The 23,265-nt window shown below is 48.5% G+C and overlaps 1 protein-coding gene across 1 annotated transcript in view; it reads right to left on the minus strand.

Moving 5' to 3' along the window:
- SHANK1 (SH3 and multiple ankyrin repeat domains 1) overlaps window positions 1–23,265 on the minus strand; it is a 79,056-nt gene that overhangs the window by 31,518 nt on the left and 24,273 nt on the right. Inside the window, exons 11-13 of the mRNA XM_015414670.1 lie at window positions 22,883–23,049; window positions 14,799–14,912; window positions 13,218–13,293 (exon numbers count right to left, since the gene is read on the minus strand). Of these exons, the coding sequence (XP_015270156.1) occupies window positions 13,218–13,293; window positions 14,799–14,912; window positions 22,883–23,049 (357 nt within the window). The remainder of the gene's footprint in view (window positions 1–13,217; window positions 13,294–14,798; window positions 14,913–22,882; window positions 23,050–23,265) is intronic.

Here is a 23,265-nt window from a genome sequence, read left to right on the forward strand (position 1 = left end):
TTCCAAAGATATATAACTGCACAAAGACACAAAGCATACCTTACAAAAACCTATTGCATCAAAGATAAACATGTACACAATAGTGCATGACTAACAGAGATGCATGCATGCATGTACAAACTTATAAAAACGTCACATGTGTTCAAAATATATCCGCACGCATACATTCCAACATGCAACTGTCCGTACATGTGAAATTCTCATTTGAAATGTACTGCAAATGTATACATACAGATCATTCCAAAGATATATATCTGCACAAAGACACAAAGCATACCTTACAAAAACTTATTGCATCAAAGATAAACACGTACACAATAGTGCATGACTAACAGAGAGTGCAAGGCCTAACAGAGATAAAATATGCATGCATGTACAAACTTATAAAAACGTGACAAATTTACACCCAAACTCTGCTCATATTGCACAAATGTTGTTGCACAGGTATGTGTATCTGGCACAAGGAAGCATCTTTTAAATCAAGCCTAGGATTTAGTATACCATGCTACACTGGCTTGCTGCTTGGGCCATGAGGTTCTCCCACCAAAAAATAAAAACAATTTACATGGCATTCATGTTGTAATCAACACACAAGTACATATAGGTAAAAATACTATACACACATGCACCACAGAAAGGCAGGTGAGCACACCCATATACTCAGTGCTTTTTTTTCCAGGAACCCCTTCACCACTGTGATCTTGATAGAGCAATACAGCTCGCAAGACAGCTCGTCAGCGTTAACCAATGCTGAAGCTGCATGCAGCGGATGGCACCCAATGCATGCCCAGCCACAGACACACACCCCCAGATGCACACACAGACCCAAGCCTTAACAGACGCATCCCAGTGCACTTTGCAGCATACCCCCATGTTGCTTTACACACTCTAAGATTTCTCACGCATCATCGCGATGCCTGCATCCAACCCAAAGCCATTCCACAGAGAGGGCACAGGCTGCCTGCGCTGTGCATACATCCGGAGGCGCAAATCCTATGCTCGGATTTCTAAGCGGTCCCATATACGCATACAGAGAGCACATCCCGCCCGGTATACAGAGACGCACAACACACACTCAGCCTGCATGCGCGCGCGCACACAACACACACACACACACACAGAGAGAGAGAGAAGCCCTCACTGACGCGCACCGAGACCACACGCGCAAGACTCTCAAAACAAGACACACACCTCTCCTCGAGAGGCATGCTAATTTTCCCCCTACTGCGCGCGCACATAACCAATCCTCCCCATCACTCCCTTGCAGGCTCCCTCGGCTCATCACGCGCACGCACGCACGCCCCGCCGCCAGGATCTTGTCCCCCGTGGCTCCTCACTCGCGCGCCCCCCCCCCGCATCCATCCATCCATCCATCAATCCGGGCGGGCGCGCGCCGAGGCTGAATGGCCGGATGCCTGGGAAGGGGGGCGTTGTGCGTGGAGGGCGCGAGCTGGGAGCCGGCAGCCGCGCTGGCTAGGGGGGGGGGGGGGGGGGGGGGGGGGGGGGGGCTGAGAGCCGGCTCGCCTGGGCTGGGAGGCCGCCGCACGAGCCCGCCGTGTTCCTCGTCCTCCTCCGACCGTACCTGTAGATGTACCAGACGCTTCGGCGCCGGGGCCCCAAGGCCGGCCAGCTGGACGAGAGGGCCGGCTGCTGTGGCTGCTGGCTCCCGCCGCCGTCGTAGCGGGCCATGGCGCCGCCGATGATCCCGGGCTCCCAGCCGCCGCTGCCGCCGCCGTGGGGCCCAGCCACATTCTAGGGGCGCGCGGTGGGGATGGGGAGGCGGGCGAGGGGCGCAGCAGCAGCGGGACACGAGCAGCGGCGGCGGCGGCGGCGGGAAGGCTGCACCATACTCACATCATGGCACCGCGGGAGAGAGAGGAGGAGGAGGAGGGCGGCGACGACGACGACGACGAAGAAGGAGAAAGGCGAAGAGGAGCGGGGGGCAGAGGCAGGGCCGGCCGGCCGGCCTTGTTCCTTGGCGGCAGCAGGAGCCCGAGTCCAACGCCGCCGCCGGAGCGAGCGGGAGAGCGCACGCCGACCAGCCGGCACGCTTGCTTAACCCCTTGCGCGCACAGGCGATGCCGCGGCACTGCAGGAAGCTGGCAGGCCGGTTGGCTGGCCCAAAGCGGCGAGGGGGGTGGCGAGGGGCAGGCCTCTGAGCGTGTGCAGAGGGCCCGGCCCAGAGGGCGCGATCAGAGCGCGCGCGCACACACACACAGGCGAGGAGGCCTAGCATGCAAGCGCGGGTCGAGTCCCCAGAGCCCACTGGCTTACCCTGAAGGTACTTCGTGTACGGTTGCGCCGCGGGATGTGTGTGCCTGTGGGATTCTGTTTCGGTTTCATTTCCCCCCCCCCCCCCCCCCCCCTATTTATAATTTTTCACATCATCACAAACAGATGTATCTCCCCGCTCCGTAGAAAAGTTGCATTCTGAGGTCAGGCCCAGGAAGTCACCTTCTAAATACCCCATTTTCAAGGCATGGGCATCCCACCCCACCCCCTGAGACCCTTTGTCCAAAGACATGCCCCTTAGATTTGGGATCAAGGCATGGCTTGCCTTCCCCTTGAGGGGGGCTGGGCGAGGGATCTCTCTGTGAGCAGTCACTGAGGAAGAGGGAACTACTTCTGGAACGGAGAGAACTTTTGTCTAGCGGCATTTGGGGCTAGACAAGACATATTGCTCTGAACGTCTGTGCAAGTTCCCAAACCCGTCCCAGCTCCTCAGTGCTACAGGAGGCAATGGCGCCTGCAGAAATAATGCTTGGGGGGAGGGGGACCCTCTAATCCCCCCCCCCCCACTGAGCAGAGCAGTCTGCATTCTGAGCAGAATACAACTGCTGCAGTCTTAACATGGGCAGTGCAAGCCCCTGCACGGCCTTAGATTGCTGCCCAGCAGGCCTTAGTGTGTTAATAAACTCACACCACAGCTTAGAGGGAACACTGCAGGGGGCACAGTCTATTAATTGTAACAGCCAATCACCTGCTGTGAATCAGTAAATTTAGGATTGGGGTCAAGCACCTCCTTGCCCCTGCCTGCCACATCAATGCAAGGAAGGGGCCTGGGTGTTTTTAAAGAACTCTACTGAATGAATGGGGCAAGGGCAGGCCAACGTGCAAAAAGATGCTCCTGACACTTATGTTGCCTGCAAATAGATTCCGGTAGCCTGTCAAAATCCTGGGAACATTAGAGCCCATCACATCCTAGATCGCGCTGCACGCTTCCATGACACAACTAGCTGTCTGAATCTACCCTTCGTTCTGAGTAAATCATGCTCTCCCACTGTCACCCCTGGGATTTACTCCCAAGTTAAGTGTAGGTTGGATTGCAGCCCTGCAGCCCTAACTCAAGGTATGTTGACTTGGAACCCAGTACCACTTGGCTGAAGGAGATTTATTTGTGAAGAACGTGGCGTACAGTGTTTGCAGCCATGGGCTACAATGCTATGCCAGCTGATTTAGGAATAAGCCCCAGTGAATTCAAGGGGACACGTAAATCAGCCTCACAGAGACGGTTACATTTCTCTTGCCAAACCACAATACGGTCCTCCTCCTGTTACTATTCTAGCTGCGAAGCTGCTCTTCCTGTCTCACAGAATGTGACTTCCACAGACTGTGCATAGTCATCTACAAAAGTAAGCAGATTCCTGATCACCTGTGTTTCTTCCAGGTGACCACACACAGTTTTACAGAAACTGCTGCTTTTTTAAAGACTCACACGCAGGCTAGTCACTTGCATGGCCTTGATTTGGAAGGCTGCACAAAAAGTTCATCTTTACACGTATCGAAGCGGTGCCTTCTTTCTGAGTCCCAGAGCAATAAAACAAGGGAAACAATGTCTTTCTTTGCCTCGGTATGAGCGTGCATTTGTTGATGATCCACAGATGTCTTTTAACAGGCAGAATGGGCGGATACAGGTACCAAGAGCAAACCAGGGTTTAATGCAAGTGCTATGGAGCACCTAAACCTAAATGACATTTAGCTGGAAACAAGCCCTTGTGGGACATTTTGGGAGAAGTCGGCTCAAGCAGGAGGCTGCCAGACTGATCGACGCAATACTGCTCGATGTGTTTTGACCAAGATTTCTGCAGAACTTTAATGAGTACAGAGTTCTGCAGCCACAGATGTTGGTCTGGGGGAAGACTTTCCCCGGTGTGTTTTGTTACACTGCACTTTAGCCCAGTGGCACCTTAAAGACTGTGTGTAAAGTGCCGTCACGCTGCAGCCGACTTACGGCAACCCCAGAGGGTTTTTAAGGCAAGAGACGAATAGAGGTGGTTTGTCATTGCCTGGCTCTGCGTGGTGACCCTGGACTTCCATGGAGGTCTCCCATCCGAGTACTGACCAGAGTCAATCTTGCTTAGCTTCTGAGACCTGATGATCTCAGGCTAGCCCTGGTCATCTGGGTCAGGGTTCTTAAAGACAGTGTTTATTTCAATAAGAGCTTTCATGAGTCACTGTTCACTTTTGCAGATATGGAAATCACACTGAGAATCCTTATACCCTGCCATGCCACATAAGACGGATTCTCAGTTGGACTTCCACACCTATGTGAAGAGGTGAGTGGTGATTCATGAAAGCTCACGGGAAATAAATGCTGTCGGTCTTTACAGGCCCACTAGACTTTTGTCTTATTTTGCTACAACAGACTAATACAGCTACCCCTTTATATTACATCCATGTTGATGGGCGTGTGATGTACATTCATGTAACATATGCAGAACATGCACACCAGCACAAGGCCAGTAATACACACACACACAATGGTACACACAATATGTACACATCTCAATGATACGCACATTAATGGTATCATTTCCCTAATACTATTATGAAAAAGTCACACTTGAAACTCCAATGTATGTCATGAGCCTTCATATGTATATTATAAAATGAAAAGGAGGTTTGGGAGGAAGCCATTTTGAGCTGAGAGGCTGTGTGTGGGGGGGAGAGAGGGTGCTTAACCCTTTCAGCCCTGGCCATTTTTCTGCTCTGGATGGCCCTCCCCCATACCAAGATGTGTTTCCTCTTGTAAGGCTCAGTCCAGATATATGTTTGCCCTTGTAAACTTACGGCCTGACCCTAAGCCATGGTTAGAGGCAATTCACTAGAGATCAGCAAGAATTTCCACCAAGGGAACCCGCTCGTTCTTGCTGACATTGCATGGAAGCCGTCAATAACAGTTGAGGTATAAAACTAGATAAACGGGACAAAACACAAAATGCGCACCAGTCCTTTTTCTTTCTCCCAGACACAGTTTGCACAGACCTCAATAATCTCTCATGGGCAGGGGTGAAGTAGCAACGCAGGGTCCCACAAGCTCTCCGAAAGGCTATTCTCTTTTTTCCACGCACGCGCACACACACAAACGCACTTTCCTCTGCAGCTCTCCGCAATTCTTACATTCACCCATGCAACATCTTTTCCTTGAGTTTCAGGGCCAGAGACTTTTCTCCCCGTCACCTGACCCCACGTTACCCCACTCTCACTGTTACCACCCTTCAAATACATTCCCGTTACAGAAGCAGGTAAAGACAATACTCGAAGGGGATCTGTATTGCCAATGAGAAAGACCCCCGGAGATGCTCCCTTCTGGAACTTCCCACCCCAAAACACTCATAGTCCCCTCCCCCATGCAAATACGCTGCCCTCTCAGCTTTTCTAGAACCCACCCCACTCACCCAGCCACATCTGGCCCCATGGCGCTGCCCGACTGGCTCATGTGGCAGCTGGTGCTCTGACATGTCCCATCTTCACCAGCTGGCGGGGGGGCGGGGCACAAAGGTCTAATGCCCCAAGGAATTCTGGGCCAATCCAGCCACTTGCTGCCCAGGAATCGTGCAAGCCCTGTGGTGCAAAGTAGGAGGAACGTGCTTGCTCAAGGGGGTGCTGAGATCCCACAGCACCTCCGGCCAGACCTCTGGGTCAAGCAGTCCCAGTTTCCAGATTTAAAAGGCCCCCGAAACCAGCCCAGTCCCGGACGCACTGCTTGCTTGTGAAGCTCAAGGACGTTTGCTGAAAGCGTGCAATACAGCGCAGTGCGAATCGGAGCATCGCGGCCACAGAAGCTCGGAATAACTGGGTCTGCTGGGGAGGGAGAAACAGATTAAAGGATCCAGGGCAGTGGGGGAGGGGCCCCCCAGGTTGAGCTTTGGAGGACAACGGGTTGGGTTCATGGTCACTGGCAAGAACTCTAGAGAGGGGACAGAGGAAGGTGGGGGAGGAACTCCAGGAGGTGAAGTAATGCTGAGTTGTCCATGACTTGTAGGTCATGAAAGAGGGCAGCATTTGGCGGTGTTGGGACTGGAGGCAAGAATTCGACAGGAAAGGGAGACAAAGTCCCCAGTCACATGGGCCAGATATCACCGGGCGGGGGAGGCGTGGCCAATTTCCCCGGCGCAGTTTGATCCGCGATTACGCGATCAGATGCACTGGTGGTACACCACGGGTCCTTCCCTTGGCGCCGGCGGGTAAACAAGGGACCGGAGGGGAATGCCACACGCCGGCGCGATCACACCACGGGAGTCTAGAGGCAGCCCGTGGCAAACGTTTACTAGTACTTTGGAGGTACTACTTTTTTAACACGCACTGTCGGCGGTAAGCCACGGGTGTGCTCCACTTCCCAGATGTTGGGGTGTGATCGCGCCCGGATAATTCACCCACCATCCGTGCCTCTCCCGCGGCAACTTTGCCGTGTGACCGGGGCCATAGATTAGAATTTAGGGGTATTGTGGGGAAATAGGAGTACAGGATTTGGGTAATCTGTAATGGGTCTCAGCTGATAAGGGTTGGCACTCAGAGATAGGGCAGTGGCAGCAAACCCAAAAGTTTAATGAGTCTTGCTGTGTCTCCTGTCTTTACTAGAACCCTTGTCTTCAGGCAGCCGATAGTGGAAGATAAGTCGGAGGGCATGCAAAAGCAAAGCCGCCAGCCTTGAATAGCCACCACGACCCAATGCCAGAGTTGTTGGGTTTATTTCAAGGAGAACAAATCTTTCAAGGAGTATTATGGCCAAAGTGCTCACTGCCAACTTGAACCCTGATGGACCTGTCTTGTTTTACTATCCATTTCAGGAAGGTGCAATCCATATCGGGAAAAATGGGGGTTGGAGGGTGATTAACCTTTCCCCTATTTGCTGTGTCTGCATTTCAAATTGCAGTGGCTTAACCCCTCACCGTATGGTTTAAAATGTGTGTTTGCTTTGATTACTTAAACTGCTTTGAGGGCAGGGTAGCTATTCTTGATAAATGGTGTCAGAATCAGACAAGTCTTCTGGGGTAGTATGCCATTGCCTATCCACTCTTAAGCTCTGACCTAGATAGTGCAGCCTCGCCCAATCTTGTCAGATTGGAAGCTAAGCAGGGTCGGCCTGGGCTAGTATTTGGAAGGGTGACCTCCAAGGAACACCAGGGTTGTGATGCAGAGGCAGGCCATGGCAAACCACGTCTGGAACAGTCTCTTGCCTTAAAAACACGTGTAACTTGCCACCCAGTGGTGCATAACGCTAAAAGAGTTAGAATTTTTGGCTGTCGGAAATCCTTAGGATCACCTGGGTATTCTACACACAACACCACACGGTAATCATCATCCACTCTTAAAATTGTAGTTGTCTCAGGGGTACAAACAGAGGTACAAATGCCCCTATCTCATGAAGCTTAGGTTGGAGGTTAGAGAGTTGAAAGAGAAGAATGAGAAAGGCATTGCTGTCGGAGGTATGCACCTTCATCCCATTATCATCTTTGGTAATAAAAAAAAAGGGTTTGCAGGTCATTGTAGTGTATCAGAAACCTGCCAAACTTATTCACAAGAGATGAGCAGTGAGAGCAAAGAAAATCCACATCTTTGACAAGGGCAACTATGCTTTTATTACCATACTGCTTTCTACTCAGTGTCTGCTTCTGTGTTAGGCAAGCCCTGGCTAAAGTAGGTTCTATGAACCACTGGGAATGTCAAGAAGAGGAGAATGGTGCGGTGGCTGCTGGTCTGTTCCTCTGGGCAAGGAGGGCTGAACTACCCATCAGGCTGGAGTTCCATGATCATAATTTGACCCTGTGGGGAGTGGAGGATATGCACTGGGTCTGCAGGGCTAGGGAAGGACCTGTCCTGGTACCCTCGTCTAAAGGGAGTTAAGACAGGGGATGGGAAGAAAGACAGGTGCTCATATTGTGCCTGATTTTGTTGCCTAACCAGTCCTGGTGAAGACAGGAAGGGCATTTTAATTCCTGGTCAAAATGGCTCAGAGAAACCCACAATCTCCAGAGGAAGAACAAGGGGCATGGCTAGAGTGCTGTCTAAGGCATCGGAGGGAGGGCTACTTTTGCCCGGGTGCTGCAAAGAAAGGGAGAAGGTGAAGACCATACTCCTGCGGTTTCTGGGCAGGGAGTGATTCTAGAGGATTTGAGCAAATGGGGGGGGGAATCAGGGTTCTGAGGGCTTTGGGGAGGGAACAGAAGACTGAGGCTGTTGCATTCAGGACTGGCAGAGGTAGCCACCTCAAGAGACTTGTGTGATGTTTGGGATTCTCTAAGAGGAGTATGCAGGCACAATGGGAAAGGAGTTGATGGGATCAGTGCAAGCTCAGGCAATGGCTGGCCGAGTGGTTAAACTGGGTGAGCCTGAGCTCTAGCCCGGTCTCACTGAATGGCCCTGGTGGTAAGTGACAGGCACGGCTCCTCTCTCAGGCTTCCTGCGAGGCTAATCAAGGTAAAGATAATAAAGCACTTTGGGCATTGTAAGTGCCGCTTAAATGATTCATGTTACTAGATTTGGAAGCAGAGGGTGCTACCATAATTAATCTAATAAGAGAGCTGAAAAATTGGCCTCTTCCACGTGCACGAAACAGAAGCGAAGACATATTTGCCAGTCTCCGAGCAGCAGACATCTGTGCCCTTAGAACAGAAGGGCATTTCCCCGTGCACTAGGAACTTCCTAGCAGAGGAGAAAAAAAAAGGCTGGCCTTCCGGTACACAGTGACTGCTGAGCAGACCAGAGCTTGATGAAGCTGCAGCTTGCCAGATTTTGAGTAAGTCACATGCAAAGCCCGGCCAAGTCCCTTAATGTTCTTGCCCCAGACTTCGCAAGTACAGGGGGTTCCGAGCCAAACTAGACATGATCCACATATAGATCTTCCTGAGGATTTTAAAGAGAAATTGCAGTTGCCTAGGGCCCTGATTCAGACTGCGGCCACAGTGGATGGGGGAAAGGTAGCTTAACCCTTGGCTATGTGCGGTTTGCCATTCCTTGCCCCCCTGTTGTTAAAAGATTTTAAAAAAGACAGACACCCTCTCTTCCTGTCTCCCCCCCTCCCCCATTCAGGGGAATTATAGCATGGGGAGGGGATGTTAGTTATGATTTGCAAAACCATGTGCCGGCGGTGGAAAACAATTAACCCACTTCTCCTCTGATCTGAAGCAGAGTAGTGCACGGATGCTTTGCAAAATATGTCTCCCAGTGTCTTGCGTTGTTGGCCCTCAGAGGTCGCAAGAAGCTCCCAGTTTAAGGGGCAAATCCAATCAGTTTAAGGGTGAAATCTGACCAGCTTTTCCACTGAATTCAAAGAGAGGAAGGCCCCCCCCCCAAGTTACCAAGAAGGCTATGCTGGAGATCATGGGATCTGCACAGGCAAAAGCCATGTGTGACAGGGGCTGTAATGAGGAAGGTAACTGGGCAAGACTGAGCAAAACCCCCCCCCGCCCCCGGGATGGATCCAACTCGAAATCTTACCTTGTGTACTGTATTAGGTGCCCTGAGAGTAAATGAGATGTGTTGGTAGCAAATCAGGGTGCTTAATTCCAGATCTGCCAGGAACCAATGCAGAAGCACGGAGGAGGGTAGGGGGCTGATTTAAAGTACATGTGGGTGAAGAAGTCTCCTTGTACCTTCCTTCACAGGCACTTTGCTCCCGAGCATCCATCCAATACCAGAAGTCAGCCTAGCTGAGAGCGAATTGCTGGAGAGGAAGGCCTGCAGGGATGAGTACAGCAGGAAAGGGAGGCTTCGAGTCTCCTGAACTACACTCTGTGTTTCTTAAAGTAGACCACCCGTCCGTGTGTCTGTAATTGCCACAAGTCAGGTTTAAACACACAGAGCTACCTTTGTTACCTAAGCCAGGCCCCCCAAGCAAGCTGCTCGTTCTAAGCCTCAGTTCCTCCACCTCCTCTTGCACTACAGGCATAATAAGACTGACTCATGTTACAGGCTTGCTGTAAGGATTACTGATGATATGAATGGGGAGTAGAACAAAGTTTGAGTCCACTGGCACCATAAAGACCAACAAAGTTTTATTCAAGATATAAGCTTTTGTGTGCATGCACATGTCTTCAGATACAGTGGAACTTTGTTGGTCTTAAAGGTGCCACCGGACTGAAGCTTTGTTCTCCAGCTTCAGATCAACACAGCTACCCACCTGGATCTATGAATGGGGAGTGTTATTGCAAGTAATACTTTGGGTGCGGTCACACGCACCAAATAAAACGGGGGAAAGCAAGGCTGTTTCCTCCGGAGGAATTTGACCCGCAGTTGCAAGATCACACCTCCCTTTGAAGCAAAGAAAATTGTTATAAGATGATGTATAGATGGTATATGACACCAAAGAAAATTGCTAATATGAATAGTAATATGTCAAACAAATGTTGGAAGTGTAAAAAGATAGAGGGCTCATTTTATCACATGTGGTGGACTTGTGAAAAAGCAAAACATTTTTGGGTTGAGATTCATGTGGAAATGGAAAAAAACTGTGAAATGTAATTTTAAGAAAGAACCAGAAATTTTACTTTTGGGACTTAAAATGGAAGAAGTTAATATGGCAAAAAGGACATTGATGTGGTATATGATCACAACTGCCAGAATGACGTATGTGCAGGTTCCTGAAGTTGGTGACTGAATTAAGAAATTACTTTTCATGGTTGAAATGGACAAAATGACAAGGAAACTTAATAATTTGGAAGCAGAAGATTTTTTGCAGACTGGAAAGACTTACTTGGAAAAGTACTGGGATGTAAGAGACAATTTACTTTGCTTCAATAATTACTAAAGGTTAAAGGAGATTAAAAAATAGTTAAAGATATAAGGATAAAAAAAATGGGGGGATAAGTTACCTATAGATTTGTGTAATTAAAAAGGGAGGGAGGAAAAACATTTAAGAAACGCACAGGAGGTTGGAGCACTGTGGGAAGCCGAGTGGGGGGGGGGGACGGGAGGGGGGGAGGGTTGTGGAAATATATGTTTTGATTTATGTTGGACTTTGTTTATTATATCCTAATAAAATGTTTACAAAAACCAAAACAAAACACCTCCCTTTGAAGCTGTGGGTGCAGCCTGTCAGTTTGGTGAGTGGTGAGCTGAGACAGGGCTTTTTCAGTGATGGCACCTTACCTGTGGAACACCCTCTTCCCCTTGAGGCTCACCTGTTTTTTTTTAGGTGCCAGGCCAAAAGGATTCTTTTTAGTCAGCCTTTTCATTAATGAGCTGATCTTTTAACATCATTTGTATAGTCTGCTTCTAAACTGAGAACTGTTTTATGAGACTCTTCTTGAGCTGCTGAGTGTTTTATGTTGGTTTTTATGCTCTGGCGATGTTTTTACTTGTTAACAACATTGGCCCCAGTCACACGGGGGAAATTGGTGTGGCCAAAGTGCGGCTTTTTAGAGCCGCACCAAAAGAGACGCATGGCGGCGGGATCAGACAGATCCCCTGAGCTGCCGCGCAGTTGCTCCCCAGCATGATTAGATGCCGGGGAGGGGGGAGCCACAGAAGGGAGAGCGAGGCAGCCAGCTGCACATGTGTGCACATGCGCAGTTTGGCTGGGAGCCTCGAATGCTGCTGAAGACGGGCACGCCAGCGATCCTACGGCCACACTTGCTGCGGCGTTTCAGGTTGGTAGTACTCTTTCCTAGGTATTTTTTAATGCGTGTTTTCGGGCTGAAGGGACGGATCGGGGACGGGTGCGCGCCGCTTCCCGGATGTTGCAGTGTGATCGCGCCCGTTTGCTGCGCCCCCGATCCGTCCCTCTTGCGGGGCAAAACCTCCCGTGTAACCGGGGCCATCGATGGTTTTATGTTTTTACTTTGTAAGCCAACTTGAGCCAGTTTTCTAGAGTGGTGGCACAGAAATTCTCAGTAGTGAAGTGTCAGATTAAGATTCAACCAACAGAGCTGTCAGAATCCGTAAATTTGAAAAGACCAGATAAAGCACCACATCTAATTTGGTTCTGTACAACAGCATAAATCAGACGTGAATCAGACCACTGAGTACCACAAGCAGGCTGCATCACACCACAATGTCTTTTAGGACAACCATTTTAGATAACTCAAGAAAGTCAGCCAAGCCTCAAAGTACCCAAAAACACGAGAAATAATCCAAAATTCCTTCCCAGTCCACAAAATTATTACATTCTGAGCTTGAATCAACACTTCATTCATTAAGCCTCTTTTAGATAAAGTTTTCTAGAGATGCAAGTGAGTGCTTCCAACATTCTGTTTCAAACCGCGGCTGCCCTCTATGGGATAGCATAAAGATTAAAAAATAGAGAGGGAAGAAAGAAAAATACAGTAAACCACAGCTTCGATAAACCACAACTGAAGCACTGGAATAATGGTGACAATAATGACCCCCCCCAAAATTGTAAGAGAATCCAGTTTGTTTTAATGTAAACAAATCATCAGCAATTAGTTAATTAGTACTACAGGTATTTTGCTCTTAGACTGTCTTCTAAATAGCAAAACCCTTACAATGGTTCTGCTCAGTTTGAAAGTGAGCACAGTGGCTGGGGTCCAAGCAGCTTTTCCACTGGCAAAGAAAGGCAGGAGGGTTCCCTTTTTACTATGAACCTGCATGGACAAAAGCCATGTGAGATGCGAACTGTTGTAAGGAGGAGAATTGGGAGAAACTGAGTAAAAAAGCTGGCTGGATCCCACCCATTGATCCGCTCTGTGCCTGACCCAGTTCTGGAATTTCCCTCCTTCTAAGAGACAGAAAACTCGGTAGCAGTTCTACACGATGTTCTAGCAGTTTAACACGATGTCTTTATGAATGAGCCCTGGTAAACAACACACTCCGGAGCTCTAAAAATACACGCAAGATACCACCAGAAGAAATGGGGATCTTTAGGCTTTTCACACACCAGGCGTTGCACATGTATGTGCTTTTGCACAGCCACATTTCCACACAACCATTCCTTGCACGCCACTGTAGATATTGCCTCTTTCGGATCATTTGCTCACCTGGGGGCATCAAAGCTGTCGTAGGAGCCCACTGGGTAGTGTCGGAAGAGCCGTTTGGCTTTGTCGCTGCGGCTCTCTGAAAGGCAAAGCAGAGGGGGGTGGTGATCAGAATGGGGCCCATCTTCTAGTAACACTTCCCTTTGACGTTGGGCCCTCCTGTGCTTCCTGGCGTTTCTTCCAGCAGCCACTGAGTGGCAGCACAGGCTCGTTGGAGCTGTTGGCATGCCAGTGGGATTTGTCCGTGCCAGAGTGGGAAAGGGTAGCTGGGAAGATGAAGGGGTAAAATCAAAGCAGCAGGCAAGGAATAACGCAAGAACAAGGAGGCTGGTTGGAAGGCAAATCCTGAAGCACTACAAAGCTGGCTTTCCTGCAAGTGGAATTAATGAAATATGGCCAATTTAAATCAATCTGGCTCTCCTGCGTTGTATGGGTCTGGTCGCAGATTATTCTCACAGCAAGGACTGCGATAGCAGTAGGTAAATAAGAGGGGAGAAAAGCATATGCAGCCAGTATAGGGCCTTGCATTCACTGTTTTCTAGAAAAGCTCAGATTTTGAAAAAAGACTCTGCCGTCACGGGGGGGTGGGGGGGAAGCTTCAACCCCATTCATTAAGAACACAGTTTGTCAAACCCGCAGGCTCAGTTTTTGGTTCTGCCTCCATTTCCTGGCCTCTTCTTTTCACGTGTTCGTAATGTGCAAATGGGAGAACAGAACCTCCAAAGAAGCCTTCATGACTTATTCATCGATGCTTTGCATATATGCAAATGTAATTATTGATGATTAACTAATGATGCTGGGGGGGGGATACTGGCAACTCTGGATGAGAGCAGGAACGGAAGAGGCCTGCGAGGAGACTGGAACTGGCAAGGGACGGGGACGTAGGATTGCAAACTCTGGGTTGGGAAATTGCTAGAGATTGGGGGAGGGGAATGGGGAGGGAGGGGTTTGGGGAGGGGAAGGCCCTCGGGGTGGTGCAATGCCACACAGCCCACCCTCCAAAACAGCCGTTTTTCTCCAGGGGAACTGCTCTCTTTAGTCTGGAGATCAGCTGTAATTTTGGGAGACCTGCAGACCTCATCTGGAGGTTGGCAGTCTCTCTTTTTTTTTTTAACGTTTATTTTATTTTTCATTAAACAAAATAGCTTGAAAGATTACATAAAGTTTTCAGAGTTCTTCATTCCATCAACTTATTTATCCATGCATACACCCTATTCCATCTATTACTATGTACCGTATCGTTTTCCCCCTGTCATTTTAAACTCAGATCATCCATTTGTGCTAGTTCTAACATTTTTAAACTTAGGTCTCATTTAGTGGGTATTTCTTCTAGTTTGCAGAACCTTGCCAACAACAATTTGGCTGCTGTTAATATATAAACTATAAGATATACATCTTTAAGGTTATATCCATCTGGGACAATATTTAGCAAAAATATTTCTGGTCTCAAATCCATGTTCAATTCTAAGATTTCAAGTATCGCTTTGTTTATCATACCCCAATATTTTTTGATTTTTTTTACACTGCCACCACACGGAGGTTGGCAGTCTTATGGGGAAGAGAGGGTGTGTCTGGAACACCTACCTTGTTTCCCTTCCTGTGATTTGTTGGCCACTTCCTCCACGCAGTCCGAGGGGAACCATCCCACGCGATTCTTGATCTGTCCCTCCCAGAAGCCACCTTCCCCGACGCTCAGCACTGCAAGGGAAAAGGGCACGATTAGGGGCGGGAACATGCGAGGAGATGAGAGTGGCCGCCATTTTAAGGGTCATCACTTATTCAGAGACTGTGTGGCCTGGGAGAACAAAGTTCAGATCCACCACAGCCATGAAATTTGCTGACTGACCGTGGGCCAACTGCTAGCCCAGGGCTTCCTCAACAAGACAGGCTTGATTCAGCTTTCACACAAAACCTTGGCTTGTGCTGTCTGCAACGAGTGTGGTCCTCTCCACATAAAAGGTAAAGGTAAAGGTTCCCTTGCTCGAAAGTCAGTCGAATCCGACTCTAGGGTTGCGGTGTTCATCTCCGTTTCCAAGCCGAAGAGCCAGCGCTGTCCGAAGACGTTTCCGTGGTCGTGTGGCCGGCATGACTAAACACAAAGGCGCACGGAACGCTGTTACCTTCCCACTGAAGTGGTACCTATTTATCTACTTGCAATTTCTTGCTTTCGAACTGCTAGGTTGGCAGGAGCTGGGACTAGAGACGGGAGCTCACTCCGTCATGCGGCACACTCGGGTCTCGAACTGCTGAACTACCGACCTTCCACAGCCTGCAGTTCAGCGTCTTAACCATTTGAGCCACCATTCTGCTAATTGTGGTTAGGTAGGGCATGTTGAAACAAGGATCCGGAACCACAGATGGAAGTGGGTTCACTGGCCACAAGTCGTGTGAACGACGTGCTTCGTGAGATGTATTAACGCAGACCTCCTAGCTTCATTTTGGTTTGCACCCAAGCATCATCTTAGCGGTAGTGCTGGGACTCTGAGGGAGAGGTGAGGAAAAGAACAAAGGCAAGCATTTCGTGGGACAATCCAGGAGCTGAAGGATCACCTGCAAGCTGAATTCTGGTTTCAGACGTTATCTGTGAAGAAAACCGCGCCCTCCCCTGAATGGCCCAGCTTCGTCTGATCTTGTCAGATCTCAGAAGCTAAGCAGGGTCCGCTCTGGTTAGCACTTGGATGGGAGACCATCAAGGAAGTCCACAACTGTTGCACAGAGGCAGGCAATGGCTGGCCACCTCCACTTGTCTCTTGCCATGAAAACTGTGGGGTCACTATAAGTTGGCTACAACTTGATGGTACTTTCCACCACCAAAGGTAAACTATGGTTTATGTTATGTCTGAACTGACGTAATAATACTTAGCATTTGTACGCTCTATTTGGTTGGATTCTGCCTAATTTCCCACTCATTCTTGCCTAACTCTCTACCCGTCACATATGGCTTCTGTCCATGCTGGACTCATGATACCTAACCTAACCTTTTTGGGTCCTGGTCACACGGGGGGGAAAGGCATGGCCAAAGCACAGCTTTTTTGAGCCGCACCAAAAGAGACACGCGGCGGCGGGATCAGACAGATCCCCGAAGCCGCTGCGCAGTTGCTCCCCGGCATGATCAGATGCTGGGGGGGGGGGGCCATGGAGCGGAGAGGGAGGCGGCGTGCATGCATGCGCAGTTTGGCTGGGAGCCTCGAATGCTGCGGGAGACGGGCGCGCCGGCGATCTCACAGCCGCTCTTGCTGCGGAGTTTCAGGTAGGTAGTACTCTTTTCTAGGTTTTTTTTAATGCGCGGTTTCTCCCGGAAAGGACAGATCAGGGACGGGTGCGCTACACTTCCCAGATGTTGCGGTGGGATCGCGCCCGTTTGATGTGCCCCCGATCCGTCCCTCTTGCGGGGCAAAACCTCCCGTGTGACCGGGTCCTTGGATTTCTTTTTTATCAGCAGAAAAACTGGTCAGATCCAATCCATTAACTCATTGTAACAACAATTCTGTGATGTCAGTATTACTACCTACAGATCATAGCTGGGAAGCTGAGACTGGTCAGCTTGCCTAAGGCAACATTGAAAGTTCATGGCAGAGGTGAGACAATATGAAGCAGGGACTTTCTGATTCATAACTCAGCTACTTAAGTTACTGTGCTGCTCTACCAGCACTGGCTCTAATGAGGATAGGGTTGTCAGCTCCGAGTTGGGAAATACCTGAAGATTTGGGGGGTGGAGCCTGAGGAGGGCGGGGTTTGGGGAGGGGTGGGATTTCAATGCCATAGAATCCACCTTCCAAAGCGGCCATTTTCGCCAGGTGATCTATGTGGCCTGGAGATCAGTTGTAATAGCGGGAGATCTCCAGCCACCACCTGGAAGTTGGCAACCCTAAATGAGGAAGAAGACTCGTCTGCACCAGTGGGTAAGAAAAAAAAGGAACAAGGTGCAAGGTTTAGAGGTTTATTAGATCTTCTAGATCCCAACGCGTTTCACTAAATGCTTTGTCGGGCTCTTGTATAAAAACTTGAACAAGGTGGGAGCCAGAGACGTTTTTATACAAGATCCCCTGACAAAGCATTTAGCAAAATGCACAGAGACCTAGAAGCTCTAATAAACCTCTCAGCCTGGCACCTTGTTCTGCTTTTCTCCAACCCTTAAAGAGGTACAGACTCCACAGAGTTGCAACTGGATTTAAGATTGCACAGCTCGTTTTTGGCCACGCACCTCGAATCTTGCCTTAAGGGTTCAGATCCCAACTGTGTTTGGGTAGATCCTGCCATGGAGACTTCAGTTTATGAGCAAAGATTTGAGCTATGCTAGTCCTTAAATGGTCAGAGACCCTCATATCTTTGGGACCGCCTCCTCTGGTATGTCCTCCGAAGAGCATTACGCTATATAGAGAATAATCTACTGGTGATTCCCCCGCCCAAAAGATGTCCAGCTGTCCTTGACCAGAGCCAGGGCCTTTTCAGCCCTGGCTCCTACCTGGCGGAACTCTTTGCGGAATAACATCCATGCCCTGTGGGACCTAATGCAGTTCCGCAGGACTTGCAAGGCAGAGATGTTCCGCCAGGCTTTTGGTTGAGGACAGCAGCGGGTACCATCCTTCCTCCCCCCTTGCTTCTTCTCTACCTCCCCCGTAAGACAGTGGTACAATTTGAAATTTTAATATTTTAGCACCACCTGAGAATGTTTTGGTCATCTTTATTTAACTGCTGGAATGGTTTTATCAATTTATGGATGTTTTTATCGTGGTTTACCGCCCTGAGCCCTGGATCTTCAGGGAAGGGTGGTCTATACATTTAAATTATAAATAAATAAAAGTAAATACTGTGGAACAGGCTTTCTACTTTTCCTACACAATCTTTTAAAGGTGCCTGAAGATTTCCTGGCCTTATCTACAGGGAAGAGGCTGTGACCAAGCACAAGCCTGGCATGTAGAAGGTCCCAGATTGTGTCTTTGGTATTGCCAGTTTTTAAAAAAGGCAAACCTAAGGATCAGCAGGTGATGGGAAAGATCTTTCTCTGCCTGAAACTATACCGAGCTAGCTGGGCCAGTGGTTGAAGGCAGCTCACTGAAAGACTATGCTTTCATATAATCTAGCATTCCCCTTCATCTTTCTTTTTCTTCCTTTAAGAGAAAAGTCTACCAAGCCAGGGGAGCAGTGGGAGGGCCTGGATAAAGGTTCGATAAGCATATGAAACCCCTCAAAGTCCTCAGAACACTCAAGAAGAAGTACAAATATATATTCTAGAGAAAAGACTGTGGTCCACTAGTGGTCCAAGTGAACTTTCAGATGGTCCCTAAGAGAACAACCAAAACAACAGATGTTCCTTAACATCTTTCCAGAACGAAAATGAAGACCAAATGTAATGCCATTTCCTTCTGCAATCCAGTGCAGTTATTCACATCGGGCGACCTGAAGAAGGAAGGATTCACACTGGAATCATAATGTCTCAGCTGACACAAGTTTCTGTAGTGTTTTTAGTGCTAAATTCTTCAACCAAATCAAATTCCTTTCTTGAGAAGAGTAGGGCTTTTTTGTTTTGGTTTGGTTTTTTTACTGATAAAATATCTCAGCTCTGGCTATCAGGGTTCTTGAGATCTTGGCATAGTTACGGAGATTACAATATGCTGAATTATTTGCAGCTTTTTTGAAAGGTCACACTCACATAACCACACAGAACAACAATTTGCTGGGAAAGCTCCTTTAATATTTAATCAACCAGCAGCATCCTTTGAAAACAGTTACTTTTGTTTATGACTAGCAGGGCGATACTATACAGAGTTATTCCAATCTAAAGCACGTTGATTGCAATGGGCATAGACTGGAGCCACTGTGAAAAGGACCGCACTGTGTAATTACATAACCGTTTCCTGCCGTTTGATGGGTGTCGCCCCCTGAGTCTCCCAAGATTGTGGCTTCTCTTTTTAAAAGTGACCTTTCAACTCTGCTTGACCATATTTTTGCAATGCATCTATTAATAGTAATGCACTATTATAATATTCTTATAAGAAGCCTTTTTTACAACTGTCATGGATGCGTGAATATGATATTAGAATAACACAGGCTTATCTGTTAAAAGTGAACAATAAGATCCCACGTGGCACTCCAGGAAAGAAGGCCAAGGCTTTTATTCTGATGGATGGGGCAGAGTAGAGAAGAGTTAAAATCAACCGGGCAGCTCCACCATTTGACCAGCCTGGCATTACCTGAATAACATATTCACATCCCGTTCTTCAGTTTGCCTACGGCACTAATTTTGGCACAGAGTGCAAAACTCCTTTAATCTTTACTTTTGAAGTGATTGGTCTCTAGGGCTGCCAACCTAGAGTGGTGCTTCGAGATCTCCTGCTATTACAATTGATCTCCAGGTGACAGAGATCAGTTCACCTGGAGAAAATGGCTGCTTTGGAATGTTCCCTCTAAGCTGTGGAGTCTTGTGAGCAAAAATTCTACTTTGTGAGCTACTGGCATTAATGTTGTGAGCAAGCAATTTGGCTACTGCATAAATTAGTTTGCTCTGGAGCCATCCTTCCTGAGCAGAGACAAAAATGTGTGAGCTGGAGGCTAAAAAACTGTGAGCTAGCTCACACTCACTCAGCTTAGAGGGAACACTGGTTGCCAGGTCTCATCTTTGCTGTGGTGGGGGGCTCCTGGCTCATCCCCGGGACTCTTCTGCCATGCAATGACATCACCGGTAGTGACCTTTCAACCACGGGAATGCTGCCGACACAATGACATCACTGGCAGTCACGCTCTAGCATTCGGGCCAAAAACTCTATGGCCACCATAGAGTTCCCCCCGAATGCTAGAGCATCGCTGCGTAACAGCTGGTGATGTCATTGCGTCAGCAGCATCTGGGGTGTGGCTCCCCCCGCCGGCCAGGTGGCTGGCACTAGATTGGGTCCCCCCAAATCGGGGGATCCCCTGGTCCCACCGGGGGGATGGTAACCCTAAGGTGCCCTCTATGGAGTTATACCTAGCTGAGGTCCCTCCCCTCCCCAAACCCTGCCCTCCCAAATCTCCAGGTATTTCCCAACCCAGAGTTGGCAACCCTATCGGTCTGAAGTCGTCCTGGAAGAAAATTTTGAATTGTATCCTGAGTTCTGATTGACCCAGAAGGAAACATCCAAAACTAGAGGGAAAGCTGATAAATGGGGTGCCTGGCATGCAGCTCTGCATGATACCTCCAGCAACTCCTTCAGGCAAGCCTCAGAAAACTTTCTGACAAAGGAAGACAAACTAGAGGTAGGGATGCTTAAGCACTATAACTAAGGGTAGCCAGCAACTATCTCATATCTTTTTTTTACAAGTATTCTGTAATTTTACCTGCTCGTAGATTGTCCCCAAACATTTGTGCTTTCTAGAATATACATATTTTTAAAACATAATCTCTGGCTTTGGGAAGAGACCTCTTGGAACAAAACCCAAAATAATGGGATAGAATTCAACACTGGAAAACAGTGATTGACATGCCATTGAATATTGTGCTATTGTAATAATTCACTATCCGGATTTTCTGTCTGGACAGGAAAATCCAGAAGGTCAGTGATTACAGTAGTGTGGTATCAAACAACATGTAGCTCCCCAGATTTCCTGGCAGAAGGATATTGTTTTTAACCCTTTTCAGTATAACTGCATGGGAGTACAGAAGGAATTTTCTCATGTGGTCTCCCACAAAGAGGCTGTAATGGTAGAGAATGCAGCTGTCCTCAAAGAACAAGCGAGCCAGAACCACAGTCTACAGTACAACCGAGCCCTAGAACATCATAGCAACAAAGCAGTACAAAACCTTCAGCACTAGTAACCTTTTATTACCATACCTCTGTCTCCAGTTGGATAGAACAGAGGAATCTTAGTTTATCGAGACCACAGTTTAAAAGAACTCTTCTTTTCCAAAATTCTGGCCACTCTAATCTGACATAAACTTGCATGTATAAACCAACTACATAAGAATGACGGTACACACACAAAACACTCCAGACAAAACCAAAGTCTACACAACAAACACACACACATGTATAAGCCAGACCTCACAATTGCCCTGACCCTCAATTCCATTCGCTAAGTCCAGGATCCTCAAAGTGTGAGGTAGATGGTAGCCTCCCTATAGAGAAAGATTCAAAGAGCTTCCTGACACCCTTCCCGGGCAACTCACATGGCTCTTGAGTGTGCATATTTGCTCCCAATTCTTGTATCCCAACTGGTACAACTGGCAATGCTCCCTCTAACCTGTGGAGTCTTGTGAGCAAAAATTCTCCTTTGTGAGCTACTGGCATTAAAGTTGTGAGCAAGTGATTTGACTCCTGCATAAATTATTCTGCTCTGGAGCCATCCAGCCTGAGCTAAGACTAAAATGTGTGAGCCAGAGGCTAAAAAAAATGTGAGCTTGCTCACACTAACCCAGCTTAGAGGGAGCACTGACAACTGGGAACTGTAGCCCATTTCAGGCATTATGTCCATGTGAACTAGGGAAAGGTAAACATGCATAGGTCCAATAAGCATGGACACAGTGTTGTCTGACTGGGACCAAAGTGCATCTTTTGCATGTGCCTACAGCTCTGGTACGTGCAAACTGACCACCTGGACATTCCAGCGTTCTGTTTCATGCTTATCAAAGCTGTACATGCATGCAAAATTCACACACTGTCCCTGTTCATGCAACATGGCGACTCTGCGAACTGGGATTATTGAAAGTCGCTCCCACTCCCGATGTGTGCAGTTTCTGAGTACCTAGTACTCAGGAACAAGGACTTGTGTTGCCAGTAGAGGTATATGAGTATGTGGAGGCAGAGCTATTTTTGGGCAGGAACGCACAGGAACGGAGTTCCGGCTGGCTCCCGAGTTGGCCACGCCCAGGAGGAACTCATTAGCATAATAGGCCACACCCAACAACAAAAACTCATTAGGACTGGCTATGTTAGGGGTGTGTGGCCTAACATGCAAAGGAGGTCCTGCTACAAAAAAGCCCTGGGTTTTGACAACAAACAAGGTAAACAGAATAAGAAGCAAAAGGTGGGTGTGTTTGGATGACCACACTTCTGCAAACATGGGGTGTGTGGCCTAATATGCTAATGAGCTGTGCTGTCAGGGGTCTAATTAATTTCTGCTGTTGGGTCTGGCCTATTATGCTAATGAGTTCCTGCTGGGCTTTTTCTATAAAAAAAGCATATGGAACCATCCTGTACACTGGCAGAATCTCTTCTATCATGATGGAGATCCTTCCCCCTGTCCCTTCCAACTTGCCATACTTCTTCCATTTCCCACAAATCCAGGTTGTCCTCTGCCTGATATCAAATGGGATACTATCTCTATATGCTTTGTATAGGGAGAATGGGAAGGTGGCATGGTATAGCCCGATCTCATCTGATCTTAGAAGCTAAGCAGAGTCAGCCCTGGTTGGCTCTTGGATGGGAGGCCTCCAGGGAAGACTGCAGAGGAGGGCCGTGGCCAACCACCTCTGTTTCTTATTTGCCTTGAAAGCCCCTTGCTGGAGTTGCCATAAGTCGGCTGTGACTTGACCGCACTTTACACGCACACATACACACACATGGGGGAATGGCTATGACAATGTTTGAGAACCCCTCTGTTAAGTCCACCAGTCTTCCACAAAGGACCCCGGGCATCCTGGGCCCAGGGAGGACCACCGGCCAATCCAAGGGTGTGCACAGAGATCAACGTACCCTTGATCTTCTCGCCCTTGCTGATGGAGAGCTCACCCTCGGCCTGGGCCTGGTACGGTTTCACAGCCATGAACGTGCGGCCAGGCACAGCCGAATAGAGTTTCCGCTTCACCCCCCGGCTACTCAGCGTGCTGCCCCCAGCTGACTCCTTCTGGTAGCCACTGGAGCTGCCGAGATAAAGAGAGACAGGAAAAGTATGATTTATGGCCGCCAAGCAATATATTATTGTTGTTGTTGTTGTTAACAACAACTTCAATTATAGCTCGCCTTTCTTGCTGAGGCTCAGGGAGGATTACAGAATAGGAAAAGCAATCCAACCATACAGCAAAGACCTCCAATAAACAAGAACTGGGAAATCACGCCAACACAAAACTATCTAAGAC

Source organism: Gekko japonicus, unplaced genomic scaffold (assembly GCF_001447785.1).
Source record: "Gekko japonicus isolate JY-2015 unplaced genomic scaffold, Gekko_japonicus_V1.1 scaffold1068, whole genome shotgun sequence".
NCBI classification, from domain to species: Eukaryota; Metazoa; Chordata; class Lepidosauria; order Squamata; family Gekkonidae; genus Gekko; species Gekko japonicus.